Source organism: Salmo salar, chromosome 02 (genome assembly GCF_965601325.2).
Source record: "Salmo salar chromosome 02, fSalSal1, whole genome shotgun sequence".
In the NCBI taxonomy this organism is placed as follows: domain Eukaryota; kingdom Metazoa; phylum Chordata; class Actinopteri; order Salmoniformes; family Salmonidae; genus Salmo; species Salmo salar.
This window is the reverse complement of record NC_138292.1, coordinates 98,727,501-98,748,665: the sequence shown is the minus strand read 5'-3', so window position 1 is coordinate 98,748,665 and position 21,165 is coordinate 98,727,501. Positions and strand designations below refer to the sequence as shown.

Genomic DNA, 21,165 nt, shown 5'->3' with positions numbered 1-21,165 from the left:
ACAGCATTAGGTCTATAACAGCATTAGGTCTATAACAGCATTAGGTCTATAACAGCATTAGGTCTATATTAGGTCAATAACAGCATTAGGTCTATATTAGGTCTATAACAGCATTAGGTTTATAACAGTATTAGGTCTATATTAGGTCTATAACAGCATTAGGTCTATATTAGATCTATAACAGTATTAGGTCTATATTAGATCTATAACAGCATTAGGTCTATATTAGGTCTATAACAGCATTAGGTCTATAACTATATTAGGTCTATAACAGTATTAGGTCTATAACAGTATTAGGTCTATAACAGAATTAGGTCTATATTAGGTCTATAACAGCATTAGGTCTATAACAGCATTAGGTCTATAACAGCATTAGGTCTATATTAGGTCTATAACAGCATTAGGTCTATATTAGGTCTATAACAGTATTAGGTCTATAACAGCATTATGTCTACAACAGCATTAGGTCTACAACAGCATTAGGTCTATAACAGTATTAGGTCTATAACAGCATTCGGTCTATAACAGCATTAGGTCTATATTAGGTCTATAACAGCATTAGGTCTATAACAGTATTAGGTCTATAACAGTATTAGGTCTATAACAGCATTAGGTCTATATTAGGTCTATAACAGCATTAGGTCTATAACAGCATTAGGTCTATAACAGTATTAGGTCTATAACAGAATTAGGTCTATAACAGTATTAGGTATATATTAGGTCTATAACAGAATTAGGTCTATAACAGTATTAGGTCTATAACAGCATTAGGTCTATAACAGCATTAGGTCTATAACAGCATTAGGTCTATATTAGGTCAATAACAGCATTAGGTCTATATTAGGTCTATAACAGCATTAGGTCTATAACAGTATTAGGTCTATATTAGGTCTATAACAGCATTAGGTCTATATTAGATCTATAACAGTATTAGGTCTATATTAGATCTATAACAGCATTAGGTCTATATTAGGTCTATAACAGCATTAGGTCTATAACTATATTAGGTCTATAACAGTATTAGGTCTATAACAGTATTAGGTCTATATTAGGTCTATAACAGCATTAGGTCTATAACAGCATTAGGTCTATAACAGCATTAGGTCTATATTAGGTCTATAACAGCATTAGGTCTATATTAGGTCTATAACAGTATTAGGTCTATAACAGCATTAGGTCTACAACAGCATTAGGTCTACAACAGCATTAGGTCTATAACAGTATTAGGTCTATAACAGCATTCGGTCTATAACAGCATTAGGTCTATATTAGGTCTATAACAGCATTAGGTCTATAACAGTATTAGGTCTATAACAGCATTAGGTCTATAACAGCATTAGGTCTATAACAGTATTAGGTCTATATTAGGTCTATAACAGTATTAGGTCTATATTAGGTCTATAATAGTATTAGGTCTATAACAGTATTAGGTCTATATTAGGTCTATAACAGCATTAGGTCTATATTAGATCTATAACAGTATTAGGTCTATATTAGATCTATAACAGCATTAGGTCTATATTAGGTCTATAACAGCATTAGGTCTATAACTATATTAGGTCTATAACAGTATTAGGTCTATAACAGTATTAGGTCTATTACAGAATTAGGTCTATATTAGGTCTATAACAGCATTAGGTCTATAACAGCATTAGGTCTATAACAGCATTAGTTCTATAACAGCATTAGGTCTATATTAGGTCTATAACAGCATTAGGTCTATATTAGGTCTATAACAGCATTAGGTCTATAACAGTATTAGGTCTATATTAGGTCTATAACAGCATTAGGTCTATATTAGATCTATAACAGTATTAGGTCTATATTAGATCTATAACAGCATTAGGTCTATATTAGGTCTATAACAGCATTAGGTCTATAACTATATTAGGTCTATAACAGTATTAGGTCTATAACAGTATTAGGTCTATAACAGAATTAGGTCTATATTAGGTCTATAACAGCATTAGGTCTATAACAGCATTAGGTCTATAACAGCATTAGGTCTATATTAGGTCTATAACAGCATTAGGTCTATATTAGGTCTATAACAGTATTAGGTCTATAACAGCATTAGGTCTACAACAGCATTAGGTCTACAACAGCATTAGGTCTATAACAGTATTAGGTCTATAACAGCATTCGGTCTATAACAGTATTAGGTCTATATTAGGTCTATAACAGCATTAGGTCTATAACAGTATTAGGTCTATAACAGTATTAGGTCTATAACAGCATTAGGTCTATAACAGCATTAGGTCTATATTAGGTCTATAACAGTATTAGGTCTACAACAGTATTAGGTCTATATTAGGTCTATAACAGTATTAGGTCTATAACAATATTAGGTCTATAACAGTATTAGGTCTATATTAGGTATATAACAATATTAGGTCTATAACCGTATTAGGTCTATATTAGGTCTATAACAGCATTAGGTCTATAACAGCATTAGGTCTATAACAGCATTAGGTCTATAACAGTATTAGGTCTATAACAGCATTAGGTCTATAACAGTATTAGGTCTATAACAGCATTAGGTCTATATTAGGTCTATAACAGCATTAGGTCTATAACAGCATTTGGTCTATAACAGCATTAGGTCTATAACAGTATTAGGTCTATAACAGCATTAGGTCTATAACAGCATTAGGTCTATAACAGTATTAGGTCTATAACAGAATTAGGTCTATAACAGTATTAGGTATATATTAGGTCTATAACAGAATTAGGTCTATAACAGTATTAGGTCTATAACAGCATTAGGTCTATAACAGCATTAGGTCTATAACAGCATTAGGTCTATAACAGTATTAGGTCTATAACAGCATTAGGTCTATAACAGCATTAGGTCTATAACAATATTAGGTCTATATTAGGTCTATAACAGCATTTGGTCTATAACAGTATTAGGTCTATAACAGCATTAGGTCTATAACAGTATTAGGTCTGTAACAGCATTAGGTCTATAACAGTATTAGGTCAATATTAGGTCTATAACAGTATTAGGTCTATATTAGGTCTATAACAGTATTAGGTCTATATTAGGTCTATAACAGAATTAGGTCTATAACAGTATTAGGTCTATAACAGCATTAGGTCTACATTAGGTCTATAACAGCATTAGGTCTATATTAGGTCTATAACAGTATTAGGTCTATATTAGGTCTATAACAGTATTAGGTCTATATTAGGTCTATAACAGTATTAGGTCTATATTGGGTCTATAACAGCATTAGGTCTATAACAGTATTAGGTCTATATTAGGTCTATAACAGTATTAGGTCTATAACAATATTAGGTCTATAACAGAATTACGTCTATATTAGGTCTATAACAGCATTAGGTCTATAACAGTATTAGGTCTATATTAGGTCTATAACAGCATTAGGTCTATATTAGATCTATAACAGTATTAGGTCTATATTAGATCTATAACAGCATTAGGTCTATATTAGGTCTATAACAGCATTAGGTCTATAACTATATTAGGTCTATAACAGTATTAGGTCTATAACAGTATAAGGTCTATAACAGAATTAGGTCTATATTAGGTCTATAATAGCATTAGGTCTATAACAGCATTAGGTCTATAACAGCATTAGGTCTATATTAGGTCTATAACAGCATTAGGTCTATATTAGGTCTATAACAGTATTAGGTCTATAACAGCATTAGGTCTACAACAGCATTAGGTCTACAACAGCATTTGGTCTTTAACAGTATTAGGTCTATAACAGCATTCGGTCTATTACAGTATTAGGTCTATATTAGGTCTATAACAGCATTAGGTCTATAACAGTATTAGGTCTATAACAGCATTAGGTCTATATTAGATCTATAACAGTATTAGGTCTATATTAGATCTATAACAGCATTAGGTCTATATTAGGTCTATAACAGCATTAGGTCTATAACAGCATTAGGTCTATAACAGCATTAGGTCTATAACAGCATTAGGTCTATATTAGGTCAATAACAGCATTAGGTCTATATTAGGTCTATAACAGCATTAGGTCTATAACAGTATTAGGTCTATATTAGGTCTATAACAGCATTAGGTCTATATTAGATCTATAACAGTATTAGGTCTATATTAGATCTATAACAGCATTAGGTCTATATTAGGTCTATAACAGCATTAGGTCTATAACTATATTAGGTCTATAACAGTATTAGGTCTATAACAGTATTAGGTCTATAACAGAATTAGGTCTATATTAGGTCTATAACAGCATTAGGTCTATAACAGCATTAGGTCTATAACAGCATTAGGTCTATATTAGGTCTATAACAGCATTAGGTCTATATTAGGTCTATAACAGTATTAGGTCTATAACAGCATTAGGTCTACAACAGCATTAGGTCTACAACAGCATTAGGTCTATAACAGTATTAGGTCTATAACAGCATTCGGTCTATAACAGCATTAGGTCTATATTAGGTCTATAACAGCATTAGGTCTATATTAGGTCTATAACAGTATTAGGTCTATAACAGCATTAGGTCTACAACAGCATTAGGTCTACAACAGCATTAGGTCTTTAACAGTATTAGGTCTATAACAGCATTCGGTCTATTACAGTATTAGGTCTATATTAGGTCTATAACAGTATTAGGTCTATAACAGCATTAGGTCTATATTAGATCTATAACAGTATTAGGTCTATATTAGATCTATAACAGCATTAGGTCTATATTAGGTCTATAACAGCATTAGGTCTATAACAGCATTAGGTCTATAACAGCATTAGGTCTATAACAGCATTAGGTCTATATTAGGTCAATAACAGCATTAGGTCTATATTAGGTCTATAACAGCATTAGGTTTATAACAGTATTAGGTCTATATTAGGTCTATAACAGCATTAGGTCTATATTAGATCTATAACAGTATTAGGTCTATATTAGATCTATAACAGCATTAGGTCTATATTAGGTCTATAACAGCATTAGGTCTATAACTATATTAGGTCTATAACAGTATTAGGTCTATAACAGTATTAGGTCTATAACAGAATTAGGTCTATATTAGGTCTATAACAGCATTAGGTCTATAACAGCATTAGGTCTATAACAGCATTAGGTCTATATTAGGTCTATAACAGAATTAGGTCTATATTAGGTCTATAACAGTATTAGGTCTATAACAGCATTAGGTCTACAACAGCATTAGGTCTACAACAGCATTAGGTCTATAACAGTATTAGGTCTATAACAGCATTCGGTCAATAACAGCATTAGGTCTATATTAGGTCTATAACAGCATTAGGTCTATAACAGTATTAGGTCTATAACAGTATTAGGTCTATAACAGCATTAGGTCTATATTAGGTCTATAACAGCATTAGGTCTATAACAGCATTAGGTCTATAACAGTATTAGGTCTATAACAGAATTAGGTCTATAACAGTATTAGGTATATATTAGGTCTATAACAGAATTAGGTCTATAACAGTATTAGGTCTATAACAGCATTAGGTCTATAACAGCATTAGGTCTATAACAGCATTAGGTCTATATTAGGTCAATAACAGCATTAGGTCTATATTAGGTCTATAACAGCATTAGGTCTATAACAGTATTAGGTCTATATTAGGTCTATAACAGCATTAGGTCTATATTAGATCTATAACAGTATTAGGTCTATATTAGATCTATAACAGCATTAGGTCTATATTAGGTCTATAACAGCATTAGGTCTATAACTATATTAGGTCTATAACAGTATTAGGTCTATAACAGTATTAGGTCTATAACAGAATTAGGTCTATATTAGGTCTATAACAGCATTAGGTCTATAACAGCATTAGGTCTATAACAGCATTAGGTCTATATTAGGTCTATAACAGCATTAGGTCTATATTAGGTCTATAACAGTATTAGGTCTATAACAGCATTAGGTCTACAACAGCATTAGGTCTACAACAGCATTAGGTCTATAACAGTATTAGGTCTATAACAGCATTCGGTCTATAACAGCATTAGGTCTATATTAGGTCTATAACAGCATTAGGTCTATAACAGTATTAGGTCTATAACAGCATTAGGTCTATAACAGCATTAGGTCTATAACAGTATTAGGTCTATATTAGGTCTATAACAGTATTAGGTCTATATTAGGTCTATAATAGTATTAGGTCTATAACAGTATTAGGTCTATATTAGGTCTATAACAGCATTAGGTCTATATTAGATCTATAACAGTATTAGGTCTATATTAGATCTATAACAGCATTAGGTCTATATTAGGTCTATAACAGCATTAGGTCTATAACTATATTAGGTCTATAACAGTATTAGGTCTATAACAGTATTAGGTCTATTACAGAATTAGGTCTATATTAGGTCTATAACAGCATTAGGTCTATAACAGCATTAGGTCTATAACAGCATTAGTTCTATAACAGCATTAGGTCTATATTAGGTCTATAACAGCATTAGGTCTATATTAGGTCTATAACAGAATTAGGTCTATAACAGTATTAGGTATATATTAGGTCTATAACAGAATTAGGTCTATAACAGTATTAGGTCTATAACAGCATTAGGTCTATAACAGCATTAGGTCTATAACAGCATTAGGTCTATATTAAGTCAATAACAGCATTAGGTCTATATTAGGTCTATAACAGCATTAGGTCTATAACAGTATTAGGTCTATATTAGGTCTATAACAGCATTAGGTCTATATTAGATCTATAACAGTATTAGGTCTATATTAGATCTATAACAGCATTAGGTCTATATTAGGTCTATAACAGCATTAGGTCTATAACTATATTAGGTCTATAACAGTATTAGGTCTATAACAGTATTAGGTCTATAACAGAATTAGGTCTATATTAGGTCTATAACAGCATTAGGTCTATAACAGCATTAGGTCTATAACAGCATTAGGTCTATATTAGGTCTATAACAGCATTAGGTCTATATTAGGTCTATAACAGTATTAGGTCTATAATAGCATTAGGTCTACAACAGCATTAGGTCTACAACAGCATTAGGTCTATAACAGTATTAGGTCTATAACAGCATTCGGTCTATAACAGCATTAGGTCTATATTAGGTCTATAACAGCATTAGGTCTATAACAGTATTAGGTCTATAACAGCATTAGGTCTATAACAGCATTAGGTCTATAACAGTATTAGGTCTATATTAGGTCTATAACAGTATTAGGTCTATATTAGGTCTATAATAGTATTAGGTCTATAACAGTATTAGGTCTATATTAGGTCTATAACAGCATTAGGTCTATATTAGATCTATAACAGTATTAGGTCTATATTAGATCTATAACAGCATTAGGTCTATATTAGGTCTATAACAGCATTAGGTCTATAACTATATTAGGTCTATAACAGTATTAGGTCTATAACAGTATTAGGTCTATTACAGAATTAGGTCTATATTAGGTCTATAACAGCATTAGGTCTATAACAGCATTAGGTCTATAACAGCATTAGTTCTATAACAGCATTAGGTCTATATTAGGTCTATAACAGCATTAGGTCTATATTAGGTCTATAACAGCATTAGGTCTATAACAGTATTAGGTCTATATTAGGTCTATAACAGCATTAGGTCTATATTAGATCTATAACAGTATTAGGTCTATATTAGATCTATAACAGCATTAGGTCTATATTAGGTCTATAACAGCATTAGGTCTATAACAATATTAGGTCTATAACAGTATTAGGTCTATAACAGTATTAGGTCTATAACAGAATTAGGTCTATATTAGGTCTATAACAGCATTAGGTCTATAACAGCATTAGGTCTATAACAGCATTAGGTCTATATTAGGTCTATAACAGCATTAGGTCTATATTAGGTCTATAACAGTATTAGGTCTATAACAGCATTAGGTCTACAACAGCATTAGGTCTACAACAGCATTAGGTCTATAACAGTATTAGGTCTATAACAGCATTCGGTCTATAACAGTATTAGGTCTATATTAGGTCTATAACAGCATTAGGTCTATAACAGTATTAGGTCTATAACAGTATTAGGTCTATAACAGCATTAGGTCTATAACAGCATTAGGTCTATATTAGGTCTATAACAGTATTAGGTCTACAACAGTATTAGGTCTATATTAGGTCTATAACAGTATTAGGTCTATAACAATATTAGGTCTATAACAGTATTAGGTCTATATTAGGTATATAACAATATTAGGTCTATAACCGTATTAGGTCTATATTAGGTCTATAACAGCATTAGGTCTATAACAGCATTAGGTCTATAACAGCATTAGGTCTATAACAGTATTAGGTCTATAACAGCATTAGGTCTATAACAGTATTAGGTCTATAACAGCATTAGGTCTATATTAGGTCTATAACAGCATTAGGTCTATAACAGCATTTGGTCTATAACAGCATTAGGTCTATAACAGTATTAGGTCTATAACAGCATTAGGTCTATAACAGCATTAGGTCTATAACAGTATTAGGTCTATAACAGAATTAGGTCTATAACAGTATTAGGTATATATTAGGTCTATAACAGAATTAGGTCTATAACAGTATTAGGTCTATAAGAGCATTAGGTCTATAACAGCATTAGGTCTATAACAGCATTAGGTCTATAACAGTATTAGGTCTATAACAGCATTAGGTCTATAACAGCATTAGGTCTATAACAATATTAGGTCTATATTAGGTCTATAACAGCATTTGGTCTATAACAGTATTAGGTCTATAACAGCATTAGGTCTATAACAGTATTAGGTCTGTAACAGCATTAGGTCTATAACAGTATTAGGTCTATATTAGGTCTATAACAGTATTAGGTCTATATTAGGTCTATAACAGTATTAGGTCTATATTAGGTCTATAACAGAATTAGGTCTATAACAGTATTAGGTCTATAACAGCATTAGGTCTACATTAGGTCTATAACAGCATTAGGTCTATATTAGGTCTATAACAGTATTAGGTCTATATTAGGTCTATAACAGTATTAGGTCTATAACAGTATTAGGTCTATATTAGGTCTATAACAGTATTAGGTCTATATTGGGTCTATAACAGCATTAGGTCTATAACAGTATTAGGTCTATATTAGGTCTATAACAGTATTAGGTCTATAACAATATTAGGTCTATAACAGAATTAGGTCTATATTAGGTCTATAACAGCATTAGGTATATAACAGTATTAGGTCTTTAACCTGTTGGGTCTAGGGGGCAGCATTTGCACGTCTGGATAAAAAAAATGTACCCGATTTAATCTGGTTACTAATCCTACCCAGTAACTAGAATATGCATATACTTATTATATATGGATAGAAAACACTCTAAAGTTTCCAAAACTGTTTGAATGGTGTCTGTGAGTATAACAGAACTCATTTGGCAGGCAAAACCCTGAGACATTTTCTGACAGGAAGTGGATACCTGATGTGTTGTATTGACTTTAAACCTCTCCCATTGAAAAACACAGGGGTTTAGGAATATTTTGGCACTTCCTATTGCTTCCACTAGATGTCACCAGCCTTTACAAAGTGTTTTGAGTCTTCTGGAGGGAGATCTGACCGAACAAGAGCCATGGAACGGTGATGTCCCATTAGACACCTGGCGCGCTACTTCATGTTGGGTACCCTCGTTCCAATACGTTATAAAAGGCTATGCATTCGTCCACCTTGAATATTATTCATGTTCTGGTTAAAAAAGGCCCTAATGATTTATGCTATACAACGTTTGACATGTTTGAACGAACGGAAATATATTTTTTCCCCTCGTTCATGACGAGAAGTCCGGCTGGCTTACATCATGTGCTAACGAGACGGAGATTTTTGGACATAAATGATGAGCTTTTTTGAACAAAACTACATTCGTTATGGACCTGTGATACCTGGAAGTGACATCTGATGAAGAGAATCAAAGGTAATGGATTATTTACATAGTATTTTCGATTTTAGATCTCCCCAACATGACGTCTAGTCTGTATCGCAACGCGTATTTTTCTGGGCACAGTGCTCAGATTATTGCAAAGTGTGATTTCCCAGTAAGGTTATTTTTAAATCTGGCAAGTTGATTGCGTTCAAAAGATGTAAATCTATAATTCTTTAAATGACAATATAATATTTTACCAATGTTTTCTAATTTTAATTATTTAATTTGTGACGCTGACTTGACTGCCGGTTATTGGAGGGAAACGATTTCCTCAACATCAATGCCATAGTAAAACGCTGTTTTTGTATATAAATATGAACTTGATAGAACTAAAAATGCATGCATTGTCTAACATAATGTCCTAGGAGTGTCATCTGATGGAGATTGTAAAAGGTTAGTGTATCATTTTAGCTGGTTTTATGGTTTTGGTGACCCTGTCTTTGACTTGACAAAACATTACACACAACTCTTGTAAATGTACTGTCCTAACATACTCTAAATTTATGCTTTCGCCGTAAAACCTTTTTGAAATCGTAAAACGTGGTTAGATTAAGGAGATGTTTATCTTTCAAATGGTGTAACATAGTTGTATTTTTGAAAAATTTGAATTTTGACATTTATTTGGATTCAAATTTGCCGCTCTTGAAATGCACCTGCTGTTGATGGAGTGCACCACAGGTGGCACGCTAGCGTCCCACCTAGCCCCAAGAGGATAACAGTATTAGGTCTATATAAGGTCTATAACAGCATTAGGTCTATAACAGCATTAGGTCTATAACAGCATTAGGGCTATAACAGTATTAGGTCTATATTAGGTCTATAACAGTATTAGGTCTATAACAGTATTAGGTCTATAACAGCATTAGGTCTATATTAGGTCTATAACAGCATTAGGTCTATAACAGTATTAGGTCTATAACAGCATTAGGTCTATAACAGCATTAGGTCTATAACAGTATTAGGTCTATATTAGGTCTATAACAGTATTAGGTCTATATTAGGTCTATAATAGTATTAGGTCTATAACAGTATTAGGTCTATATTAGGTCTATAACAGCATTAGGTCTATATTAGATCTATAACAGTATTAGGTCTATATTAGATCTATAACAGCATTAGGTCTATATTAGGTCTATAACAGCATTAGGTCTATAACTATATTAGGTCTATAACAGTATTAGGTCTATAACAGTATTAGGTCTATAACAGTATTAGGTCTATAACAGAATTAGGTCTATATTAGGTCTATAACAGCATTAGGTCTATAACAGCATTAGGTCTATAACAGCATTAGGTCTATATTAGGTCTATAACAGCATTAGGTCTATATTAGGTCTATAACAGCATTAGGTCTATAACAGTTTTAGGTCTATATTAGGTCTATAACAGCATTAGGTCTATATTAGATCTATAACAGCATTAGGTCTATATTAGGTCTATAACAGCATTAGGTCTATAACTATATTAGGTCTATAACAGTATTAGGTCTATAACAGTATAGGTCTATAACAGAATTAGGTCTATATTAGGTCTATAACAGCATTAGGTCTATAACAGCATTAGGTCTATAACAGCATTAGGTCTATATTAGGTCTATAACAGCATTAGGTCTATATTAGGTCTATAACAGTATTAGGTCTATAACAGCATTAGGTCTACAACAGCATTAGGTCTACAACAGCATTAGGTCTATAACAGCATTAGGTCTATAACAGCATTCGGTCTATAACAGTATTAGGTCTATATTAGGTCTATAACAGCATTAGGTCTATAACAGTATTAGGTCTATAACAGCATTAGGTCTATATTAGAGCTATAACAGTATTAGGTCTATATTAGATCTATAACAGCATTAGGTCTATATTAGGTCTATAACAGCATTAGGTCTATAACTATATTAGGTCTATAACAGTATTAGGTCTATAACAGTATTAGGTCTATAACAGAATTAGGTCTATATTAGGTCTATAACAGCATTAGGTCTATAACAGCATTAGGTCTATAACAGCATTAGGTCTATAACAGCATTAGGTCTATATAAGGTCTATAACAGCATTAGGTCTATATTAGGTCTATAACAGCATTAGGTCTATAACAGTATTAGGTCTATATTAGGTCTATAACAGCATTAGGTCTATATTAGATCTATAACAGTATTAGGTCTATATTAGATCTATAACAGCATTAGGTCTATATTAGGTCTATAACAGCATTAGGTCTATAACTATATTAGGTCTATAACAGTATTAGGTCTATAACAGTATTAGGTCTATAACAGAATTAGGTCTATATTAGGTCTATAACAGCATTAGGTCTATAACAGCATTAGGTCTATAACAGCATTAGGTCTATATTAGGTCTATAACAGCATTAGGTCTATATTAGGTCTATAACATTATTAGGTCTATAACAGCATTAGGTCTACAACAGCATTAGGTCTACAACAGCATTAGGTCTATAACAGTATTAGGTCTATAACAGCATTCGGTCTATAACAGTATTAGGTCTATATTAGGTCTATAACAGCATTAGGTCTATAACAGTATTAGGTCTATAACAGTATTAGGTCTATAACAGCATTAGGTCTATAACAGCATTAGGTCTATATTAGGTCTATAACAGTATTAGGTCTATAACAGTATTAGGTCTATATTAGGTCTATAACAGTATTAGGTCTATAACAATATTAGGTCTATAACAGTATTAGGGTCTATATTAGGTATATAACAATATTAGGTCTATAACAGTATTAGGGCTATATTAGGTATATAACAGAATTAGGTATATATAAGGTCTATAACAGTATTAGGTCTATATTAGGTCTATAACATCATTAGGTCTATAACAATATTAGGTCTATATTACGTCTATAACAGTATTAGGTCTATAACAGTATTAGGTCTATAACAGTATTAGGTCTATATTAGGTCTATAACAGAATTAGGTCTATAACAGCATTAGGTCTATAACAGTATTAGGTCTATAACAGCATTAGGTCTATAAAAGTATTAGGTCTATATTAGGTCTATAACAATATTAGGTCTATTAGCACCATATTATAGCAGGTCCGTGTTAGCATTTGGTCTATTAGCACCATATTATAGCAGGTCCGTGTTAGCATTAGGTCTATTAGCACCATATTATAGCAGGTCCGTGTTAACATTAGGTCTATTAGCACCATATTATAGCAGGTCCGTGTTAGCATTAGGTCTATTAGCACCGTATTATAGCAGGTCCGTGTTAGCATTAGGACTATTAGCACCATATTATAGCAGGTCTGTGTTAGCATTAGGTCTATTAGCACCATATTATAGCAGGTCTGTGTTAGCATTAGGTCTATTAGCACCATATTATTGCAGGTCTGTGTTAGCATTAGGTCTATTAGCACCATATTATAGCAGGTCTGTGTTAGCATTAGGTCTATTAGCACCATATTATAGCAGGTCTGTGTTAGCATTAGGTCTATTAGCACCATATTATAGCAGGTCTGTGTTAGCATTAGGTCTATTAGCACCATATTATAGCAGGTCCGTGTTAGCATTAGGTCTATTAGCACCATATTATAGCAGGTCTGTGTTAGCATTAGGTCTATTAGCACCATATTATAGCAGGTCCGTGTTAGCATTAGGTCTATTAGCACCATATTATAGCAGGTCCGTGTTAGCATTAGGTCTATTAGCACCATATTATAGCAGGTCCGTGTTAGCATTTGGTCTATTAGCACCATATTATAGCAGGTCCGTGTTAGCATTAGGTCTATTAGCACCATATTATAGCAGGTCCGTGTTAGCATTAGGTCTATTAGCACCATATTATAGCAGGTCCGTGTTAGCATTAGGTCTATTAGCACCGTATTATAGCAGGTCCGTGTTAGCATTAGGTCTATTAGCACCATATTATAGCAGGTCCGTGTTAGCATTAGGTCTATTAGCACCGTATTATAGCAGGTCCGTGTTAGCATTAGGACTATTAGCACCGTATTATAGCAGGTCTGTGTTAGCATTAGGTCTATTAGCACCATATTATAGCAGGTCTGTGTTAGCATTAGGTCTATTAGCACCATATTATTGCAGGTCCGTGTTAGCATTAGGTCTATTAGCACCATATTATAGCAGGTCCGTGTTAGCATTAGGTCTATTAGCACCATATTATAGCAGGTCCGTGTTAGCATTAGGTCTATTAGCACCATATTATAGCAGGTCCGTGTTAGCATTAGGTCTATTAGCACCATATTATAGCAGGTCCGTGTTAGCATTAGGTCTATTAGCACCATATTATAGCAGGTCCGTGTTAGCATTAGGTCTATTAGCACCATATTATAGCAGGTCCGTGTTAGCATTAGGTCTATTAGCACCGTATTATAGCAGGTCCGTGTTAGCATTTGGTCTATTAGCACCGTATTATAGCAGGTCCGTGTTAGCATTTGGTCTATTAGCACCGTATTATAGCAGGTCCGTGTTAGCATTAGGTCTATTAGCACCGTATTATAGCAGGTCCGTGTTAGCATTAGGTCTATTAGCACCGTATTATAGCAGGTCCGTGTTAGCATTAGGTCTATTAGCACCGTATTATAGCAGGTCCGTGTTAGCATTAGGTCTATTAGCACCGTATTATAGCAGGTCCGTGTTAGCATTAGGTCTATTAGCACCGTATTATAGCAGGTCCGTGTTAGCATTAGGTCTATTAGCACCGTATTATAGCAGGTCCGTGTTAGCATTAGGTCTATTAGCACCGTATTATAGCAGGTCCGTGTTAGCATTAGGTCTATTAGCACCGTATTATAGCATGTCCGTGTTAGCATTAGGTCTATTAGCACCATATTATAGCAGGTCCGTGTTAGCATTAGGTCTATTAGCACCATATTATAGTAGGTCCGTGTTAGCATTAGGTCTATTAGCACCATATTATAGCAGGTCCGTGTTAGCATTAGGTCTATTAGCACCATATTATAGTAGGTCCGTGTTAGCATTAGGTCTATTAGCACCATATTATAGCAGGTCTGTGTTAGCATTAGGTCTATTAGCACCATATTATAGCAGGTCTGTGTTAGCATTAGGTCTATTAGCACCATATTATAGCAGGTCTGTGTTAGCATTAGGTCTATTAGCACCATATTATAGCAGGTCTGTGTTAGCATTAGGTCTATTAGCACCATATTATAGCAGGTCTGTGTTAGCATTTGGTCTATTAGCACCATATTATAGCAGGTCCGTGTTAGCATTAGGTCTATTAGCACCATATTATAGCAGGTCCGTGTTAGCATTAGGTCTATTAGCACCGTATTATAGCAGGTCCGTGTTAGCATTAGGTCTATTAGCACCGTATTATAGCAGGTCCGTGTTAGCATTAGGTCTATTAGCACCGTATTATAGCAGGTCCGTGTTAGCATTAGGTCTATTAGCACCATATTATAGCAGGTCCGTGTTAGCATTAGGTCTATTAGCACCATATTATAGCAGGTCCGTGTTAGCATTAGGTCTATTAGCACCATATTATAGCAGGTCCGTGTTAGCATTAGGTCTATTAGCACCATATTATAGCAGGTCCGTGTTAGCATTAGGTCTATTAGCACCGTATTATAGCAGGTCCGTGTTAGCATTTGGTCTATTAGCACCGTATTATAGCAGGTCCGTGTTAGCATTTGGTCTATTAGCACCGTATTATAGCAGGTCCGTGTTAGCATTAGGTCTATTAGCACCGTATTATAGCAGGTCCGTGTTAGCATTAGGTCTATTAGCACCGTATTATAGCAGGTCCGTGTTAGCATTAGGTCTATTAGCACCGTATTATAGCAGGTCCGTGTTAGCATTAGGTCTATTAGCACCGTATTATAGCAGGTCCGTGTTAGCATTAGGTCTATTAGCACCGTATTATAGCAGGTCCGTGTTAGCATTAGGTCTATTAGCACCGTATTATAGCAGGTCCGTGTTAGCATTAGGTCTATTAGCACCGTATTATAGCAGGTCCGTGTTAGCATTAGGTCTATTAGCACCGTATTATAGCATGTCCGTGTTAGCATTAGGTCTATTAGCACCATATTATAGCAGGTCCGTGTTAGCATTAGGTCTATTAGCACCATATTATAGTAGGTCCGTGTTAGCATTAGGTCTATTAGCACCATATTATAGCAGGTCCGTGTTAGCATTAGGTCTATTAGCACCATATTATAGTAGGTCCGTGTTAGCATTAGGTCTATTAGCACCATATTATAGCAGGTCTGTGTTAGCATTAGGTCTATTAGCACCATATTATAGCAGGTCTGTGTTAGCATTAGGTCTATTAGCACCATATTATAGCAGGTCTGTGTTAGCATTAGGTCTATTAGCACCATATTATAGCAGGTCTGTGTTAGCATTTGGTCTATTAGCACCATATTATAGCAGGTCCGTGTTAGCATTAGGTCTATTAGCACCATATTATAGCAGGTCCGTGTTAGCATTAGGTCTATTAGCACCGTATTATAGCAGGTCCGTGTTAGCATTAGGTCTATTAGCACCGTATTATAGCAGGTCCGTGTTAGCATTAGGTCTATTAGCACCGTATTATAGCAGGTCCGTGTTAGCATTAGGTCTATTAGCACCGTATTATAGCAGGTCTGTGTTAGCATTAGGACTATTAGCACCATATTATAGCAGGTCTGTGTTAGCATTAGGTCTATTAGCACCATATTATAGCAGGTCTGTGTTAGCATTAGGTCTATTAGCACCATATTATAGCAGGTCTGTGTTAGCATTAGGTCTATTAGCACCATATTATAGCAGGTCTGTGTTAGCATTAGGTCTATTAGCACCATATTATAGCAGGTCTGTGTTAGCATTAGGTCTATTAGCACCATATTATAGCAGGTCTGTGTTAGCATTAGGTCTATTAGCACCATATTATAGCAGGTCCGTGTTAGCATTAGGTCTATTAGCACCATATTATAGCAGGTCTGTGTTAGCATTAGGTCTATTAGCACCATATTATAGCAGGTCTGTGTTAGCATTAGGTCTATTAGCACCATATTATAGCAGGTCTGTGTTAGCATTAGGTCTATTAGCACCATATTATAGCAGGTCTGTGTTAGCATTAGGTCTATTAGCACCATATTATAGCAGGTCTGTGTTAGCATTTGGTCTATTAGCACCATATTATAGCAGGTCCGTGTTAGCATTAGGTCTATTAGCACCATATTATAGCAGGTCCGTGTTAGCATTAGGTCTATTAGCACCATATTATAGCAGGTCCGTGTTAGCATTACGTCTATTAGCACCGTATTATAGCAGGTCTGTGTTAGCATTAGGACTATTAGCACCGTATTATAGCAGGTCTGTTTTAGCATTAGGTCTATTAGCACCATATTATAGCAGGTCTGTGTTAGCATTAGGTCTATTAGCACCATATTATAGCAGGTCTGTGTTAGCATTAGGTCTATTAGCACCATATTATAGCAGGTCTGTGTTAGCATTATATTATAAGGCCTTTCAGTATATGGGCAGCTCCTCATGATGTCACATGACCAATAACAGCACTAGATCCAATCACATTCAGCATAAACTGCTCCTTAATCCTCCTCATCCTCATCATCATCTCCTTCATCATCCTCATCTTCCTCATCTCCCTCATCATCCTCATCATCATCTCCCTCATCATCCTCATCTTCCTCATCATCTCCCTCATCTCCCTCATCATCCTCATCTTCCTCATCATCCTCATAATCTCCTTCATCATCCTCATCTCCCTCATCATCATCTTCCTCGTCATTATCATCATCCTCATCTTCCTCATCCTCCTCATCATCATCATCATCCTCCTCCCTCATCTTCCTCATCCTCCTCATCATCATCATCTCCTCCCTCATCTTCCTCATCATCCTCATCTTCCTCATCATCATCTCCCTCATCATTCTCATCATCGTCCTCATCATCCTCCTCATCTCCATCATGAGGAAGGCCCTAAAAATTGTCATAGACTGTTCTCTCTGCTACAGAACGGTAAGCGGTACCGGAGCGCCAAGTCTTGGTCCAAGAGGCTTCTAAACAGCTTCTACCCCAAAGACATAAGACTCCTGAACAGCTAATTAAATGGCTACCCAGACTATTTACACTGCCCCTCCCTCTTCTACGCTGCTGCTACCCCTGTATATAGCCTCCACATTGACTCTGTACCGGTACCCCCTGTATATAGTCTCCACATTGACTCTGTACCGGTACCATTTACATTTACATTTAAGTCATTTAAACAGACGCTCTTATCCAGAGCGACTTATAGCCTCCATATTGACTCTGTACCGTAATACCCTGTATATAGCCTCCACATTGACTCTGTACCGTAATACCCTGTATATAGCCTCCACATTGACTCTGTACCGGTACCGCCTGTATATAGTCTCCACATTGACTCTGTACCGGTACCCCCTGTATATAGCCTCCACATTGACTCTGTACCGGTACCCCCTGTATATAGCCTCCACATTGACTCTGTACCTGTACCCCCTGTATATAGCCTCCACATTGACTCTGTACCGGTACCCCCTGTATTTAGCCTCCACATTGACTCTGTACCGGTACCCCCTGTATATAGCCTCCACATTGACTCTGTACCGGTACCCCCTGTATATAGCCTCCACATTGACTCTGTACCGGTACCCCCTGTATATAGCCTCCACATTGACTCTGTACCGGTACCCCCTGTATATAGCCTCCACATTGACTCTGTACCGGTACCCCCTGTATATAGCCTCCACATTGACTCTGTACCAGTACCCCCTGTATATAGCCTCCACATTGACTCTGTACCGGTACCCCCTGTATATAGCCTCCACATTGACTCTGTACCGGTACCCCCTGTATATAGCCTCCACATTGACTCTGTACCGGTACCCCCAAAATATAGCCTCCACATTGACTCTGTACCGGTACCCCCTGTATATAGCCTCCACATTGTTATTTACTGCTGCTCTTTAATTATTTGTTATTATTAACTGTTACTTTTTCAAATGCATCTTTGTTTGAGGTATTTGTCTTAAAACTGCATTGTTTGGTTAACATTTCACTGTAAGGTCTACACCTGCTGTATTCGGCGCATGTGACAAATAAAATTTGGATTGATTTGATTTGATCTCCCTCATCATCCTCCTCTTCCTCACCCTCATCATCACCCTCATCAATTCCCACCTCATCTCCCTCATCATCATCATCTTCCTCATCGTCTCTCTCTTTCACACACATGTGCAAGCGCGTGCTTATCGACATCACATGGGATTTGTCCCAACCTGCGGGATACACACATACACACACACACACACACACACACGCACACCACGCCACTGTCCTGATATCGTTGTGTGGCATGCGTCTGCATACGTTTGCGTGCGTGTGCAATGCCAGTGTGTGTGTGTGTGTCCAGTGTGTGTGTGTCCAGTGTGGGTGTGTCCAGTGTGTGTGTGTGTCCAATGTGTGTGTGTGTGTCCAGTGTGTGTGTGTCCAGTATGTGTGTGTACTGACTGGTTTTCCCGGCCCTGGGTCGCTGGAGAAGCCGCTGCGCCGTCAGAAGATCCTCGGTCTTCACAGCCTGGAGCAAGTCCTGGTCCTTACCCATCCTCTTCCTCTCTCTGTCTCTCTCTCTCTCCCTCGTCGTTAATCCCTCCCGTTCATCCTCCAGTCAGTCAGCGAGTCACAGCAGCAGATGTATTGGGGTTTGGTGTGGCTCCGATGCGGCTACGAGTAGCGAACAGGCTCCCCCTTGCTGTCTGAATCCCCTCAGACCGACAGATGCCCGTTATCCGTTGTCTCTCTCTCTCTCTCTCTCTCCGGTTTGCCCTCTGTCCGCGCAGGGACGACCCCTCTCCCTGGTAGAGGTTAAGAGCTGCGAGACGCACCGTAATTCCAAACCGATTTTTTTTCCGATGTGCTGATTTTTTTTTTTTCTTCTCACGGAGCTGTGTTGCGTGCTTTTTTTACGTGCATGTGACCGTAGAGCTCGAGCTATACACTCCTCCCAGTTCCCCGCCGTTAAATTCCGTTGTAATCACCAGCCGCTCCATCATCAAAACGAAACAAACGGTGGATATTTTTAAAGTTACCATCAGTTCGCTTCATCACCACCACCATCATCATCACGGCTTTATTACATAAACAACACCGGGACAGCTGTGCCCGCGTCACCGCCAGTTGTAATCCCCTCCCCGGGGCCTGATGTGGAAACGACTAGAGCGCGTGCATGCGTGTGTGTGTCCGAGTCCGTTTTTTTCCAGTTTCCACCAGTCGCGATGGGGGGGGGGGTCGACCGAGATTGCGACGTTAAAAGGCTCGGACGCGTGCAGGCACCGGGATCGCGCGAGCTACTACGGGACAGAATAGCATCATATCTCTCTGAGTAGGCTATGTCAGGCAGAGAGAGAGAGACAGAGAGACAGAGAGAGAGACAGAAAGAGAAGAGAGAGACAGCAAGAGACAGAGAGAGAGAGAGAGAGAGAGACAGAGAGAGAGAGAGACAGAGAGGAGAGAGAGACAGAGAGAGAGAGAGTGTGTGTGTGTGTGTGTGTGTGTGTGTGTGTGTGTGTGTGTGTGTGTGTGTGTGTGTGTGTGTGTGTGTGTGTGTGGTGTGTGTGTGTGTGTGTGTGTGTGTGTGTGTGTGTGTGTGGAGAAAGTAAAGGGGGCAGTAAATATAGACCTGTCTCTTCAGCTGAAACAGAATCTACTAAAAACAGGTCAAAGATGATAATGGAAGACTTTATTTAATTTAATTTTACAAACAGTATAGTATATCAGACTTGATTTAATTTGATCTGATCAATAATCTGATCTTTTTATTGGTGTCAATAATAAATTATACAAACAGTATAATATATAATATAAACTGTTGGGGTTAAATGGTCCAGAATGGTTTAAAAAAAAACAGAGAACTATAACTACAGGTTTTATACTACAGGTTTAATACTACAGGTTTATACTACAGGTTTTATACTACTAGGTTTTATACTACAGGTTTAATACTACAAGTTTAATACTACAGGTTTATACTACAGGTTTAATACTACAGGTTTATACTACAGGTTTTATACTACAGGTTTTATACTACAGGTTTAATACTACAGGTTTTATACTACAGGTTTAATACTAAAGGTTACAGCTCCTATCACTACAGGTTTTATACTACAGGTTTAATACTACAGGTTTTATACTACAGGTTTAATACTAAAGGTTACAGCTCCTATCACTACAGGTTTTATACTACAGGTTTAATACTACAGGTTACAGCTACAATAACTACAGGTT

At 36.2% G+C, this 21,165-nt stretch overlaps 1 protein-coding gene across 4 annotated transcripts in view; it reads right to left on the bottom strand.

Moving 5' to 3' along the window:
- LOC106593892 (uncharacterized) overlaps positions 1-20,311 on the bottom strand; it is a 127,747-nt gene extending 107,436 nt beyond the window's left edge. For 2 of the 4 annotated variants that reach the window (XM_082968447.1, XM_082968454.1), the window contains exon 1: positions 19,393-20,311. In XM_082968447.1, coding sequence (XP_082824573.1) covers positions 19,393-19,486 — 94 coding nt within the window. In that variant the 5' untranslated portion in view covers positions 19,487-20,311. The remainder of the gene's footprint in view (positions 1-19,392) is intronic. The other 2 variants (XM_082968451.1, XM_082968453.1) reach the window with 1 other exon arrangement.
- Positions 20,312-21,165: the final 854 nt, after the last annotated feature.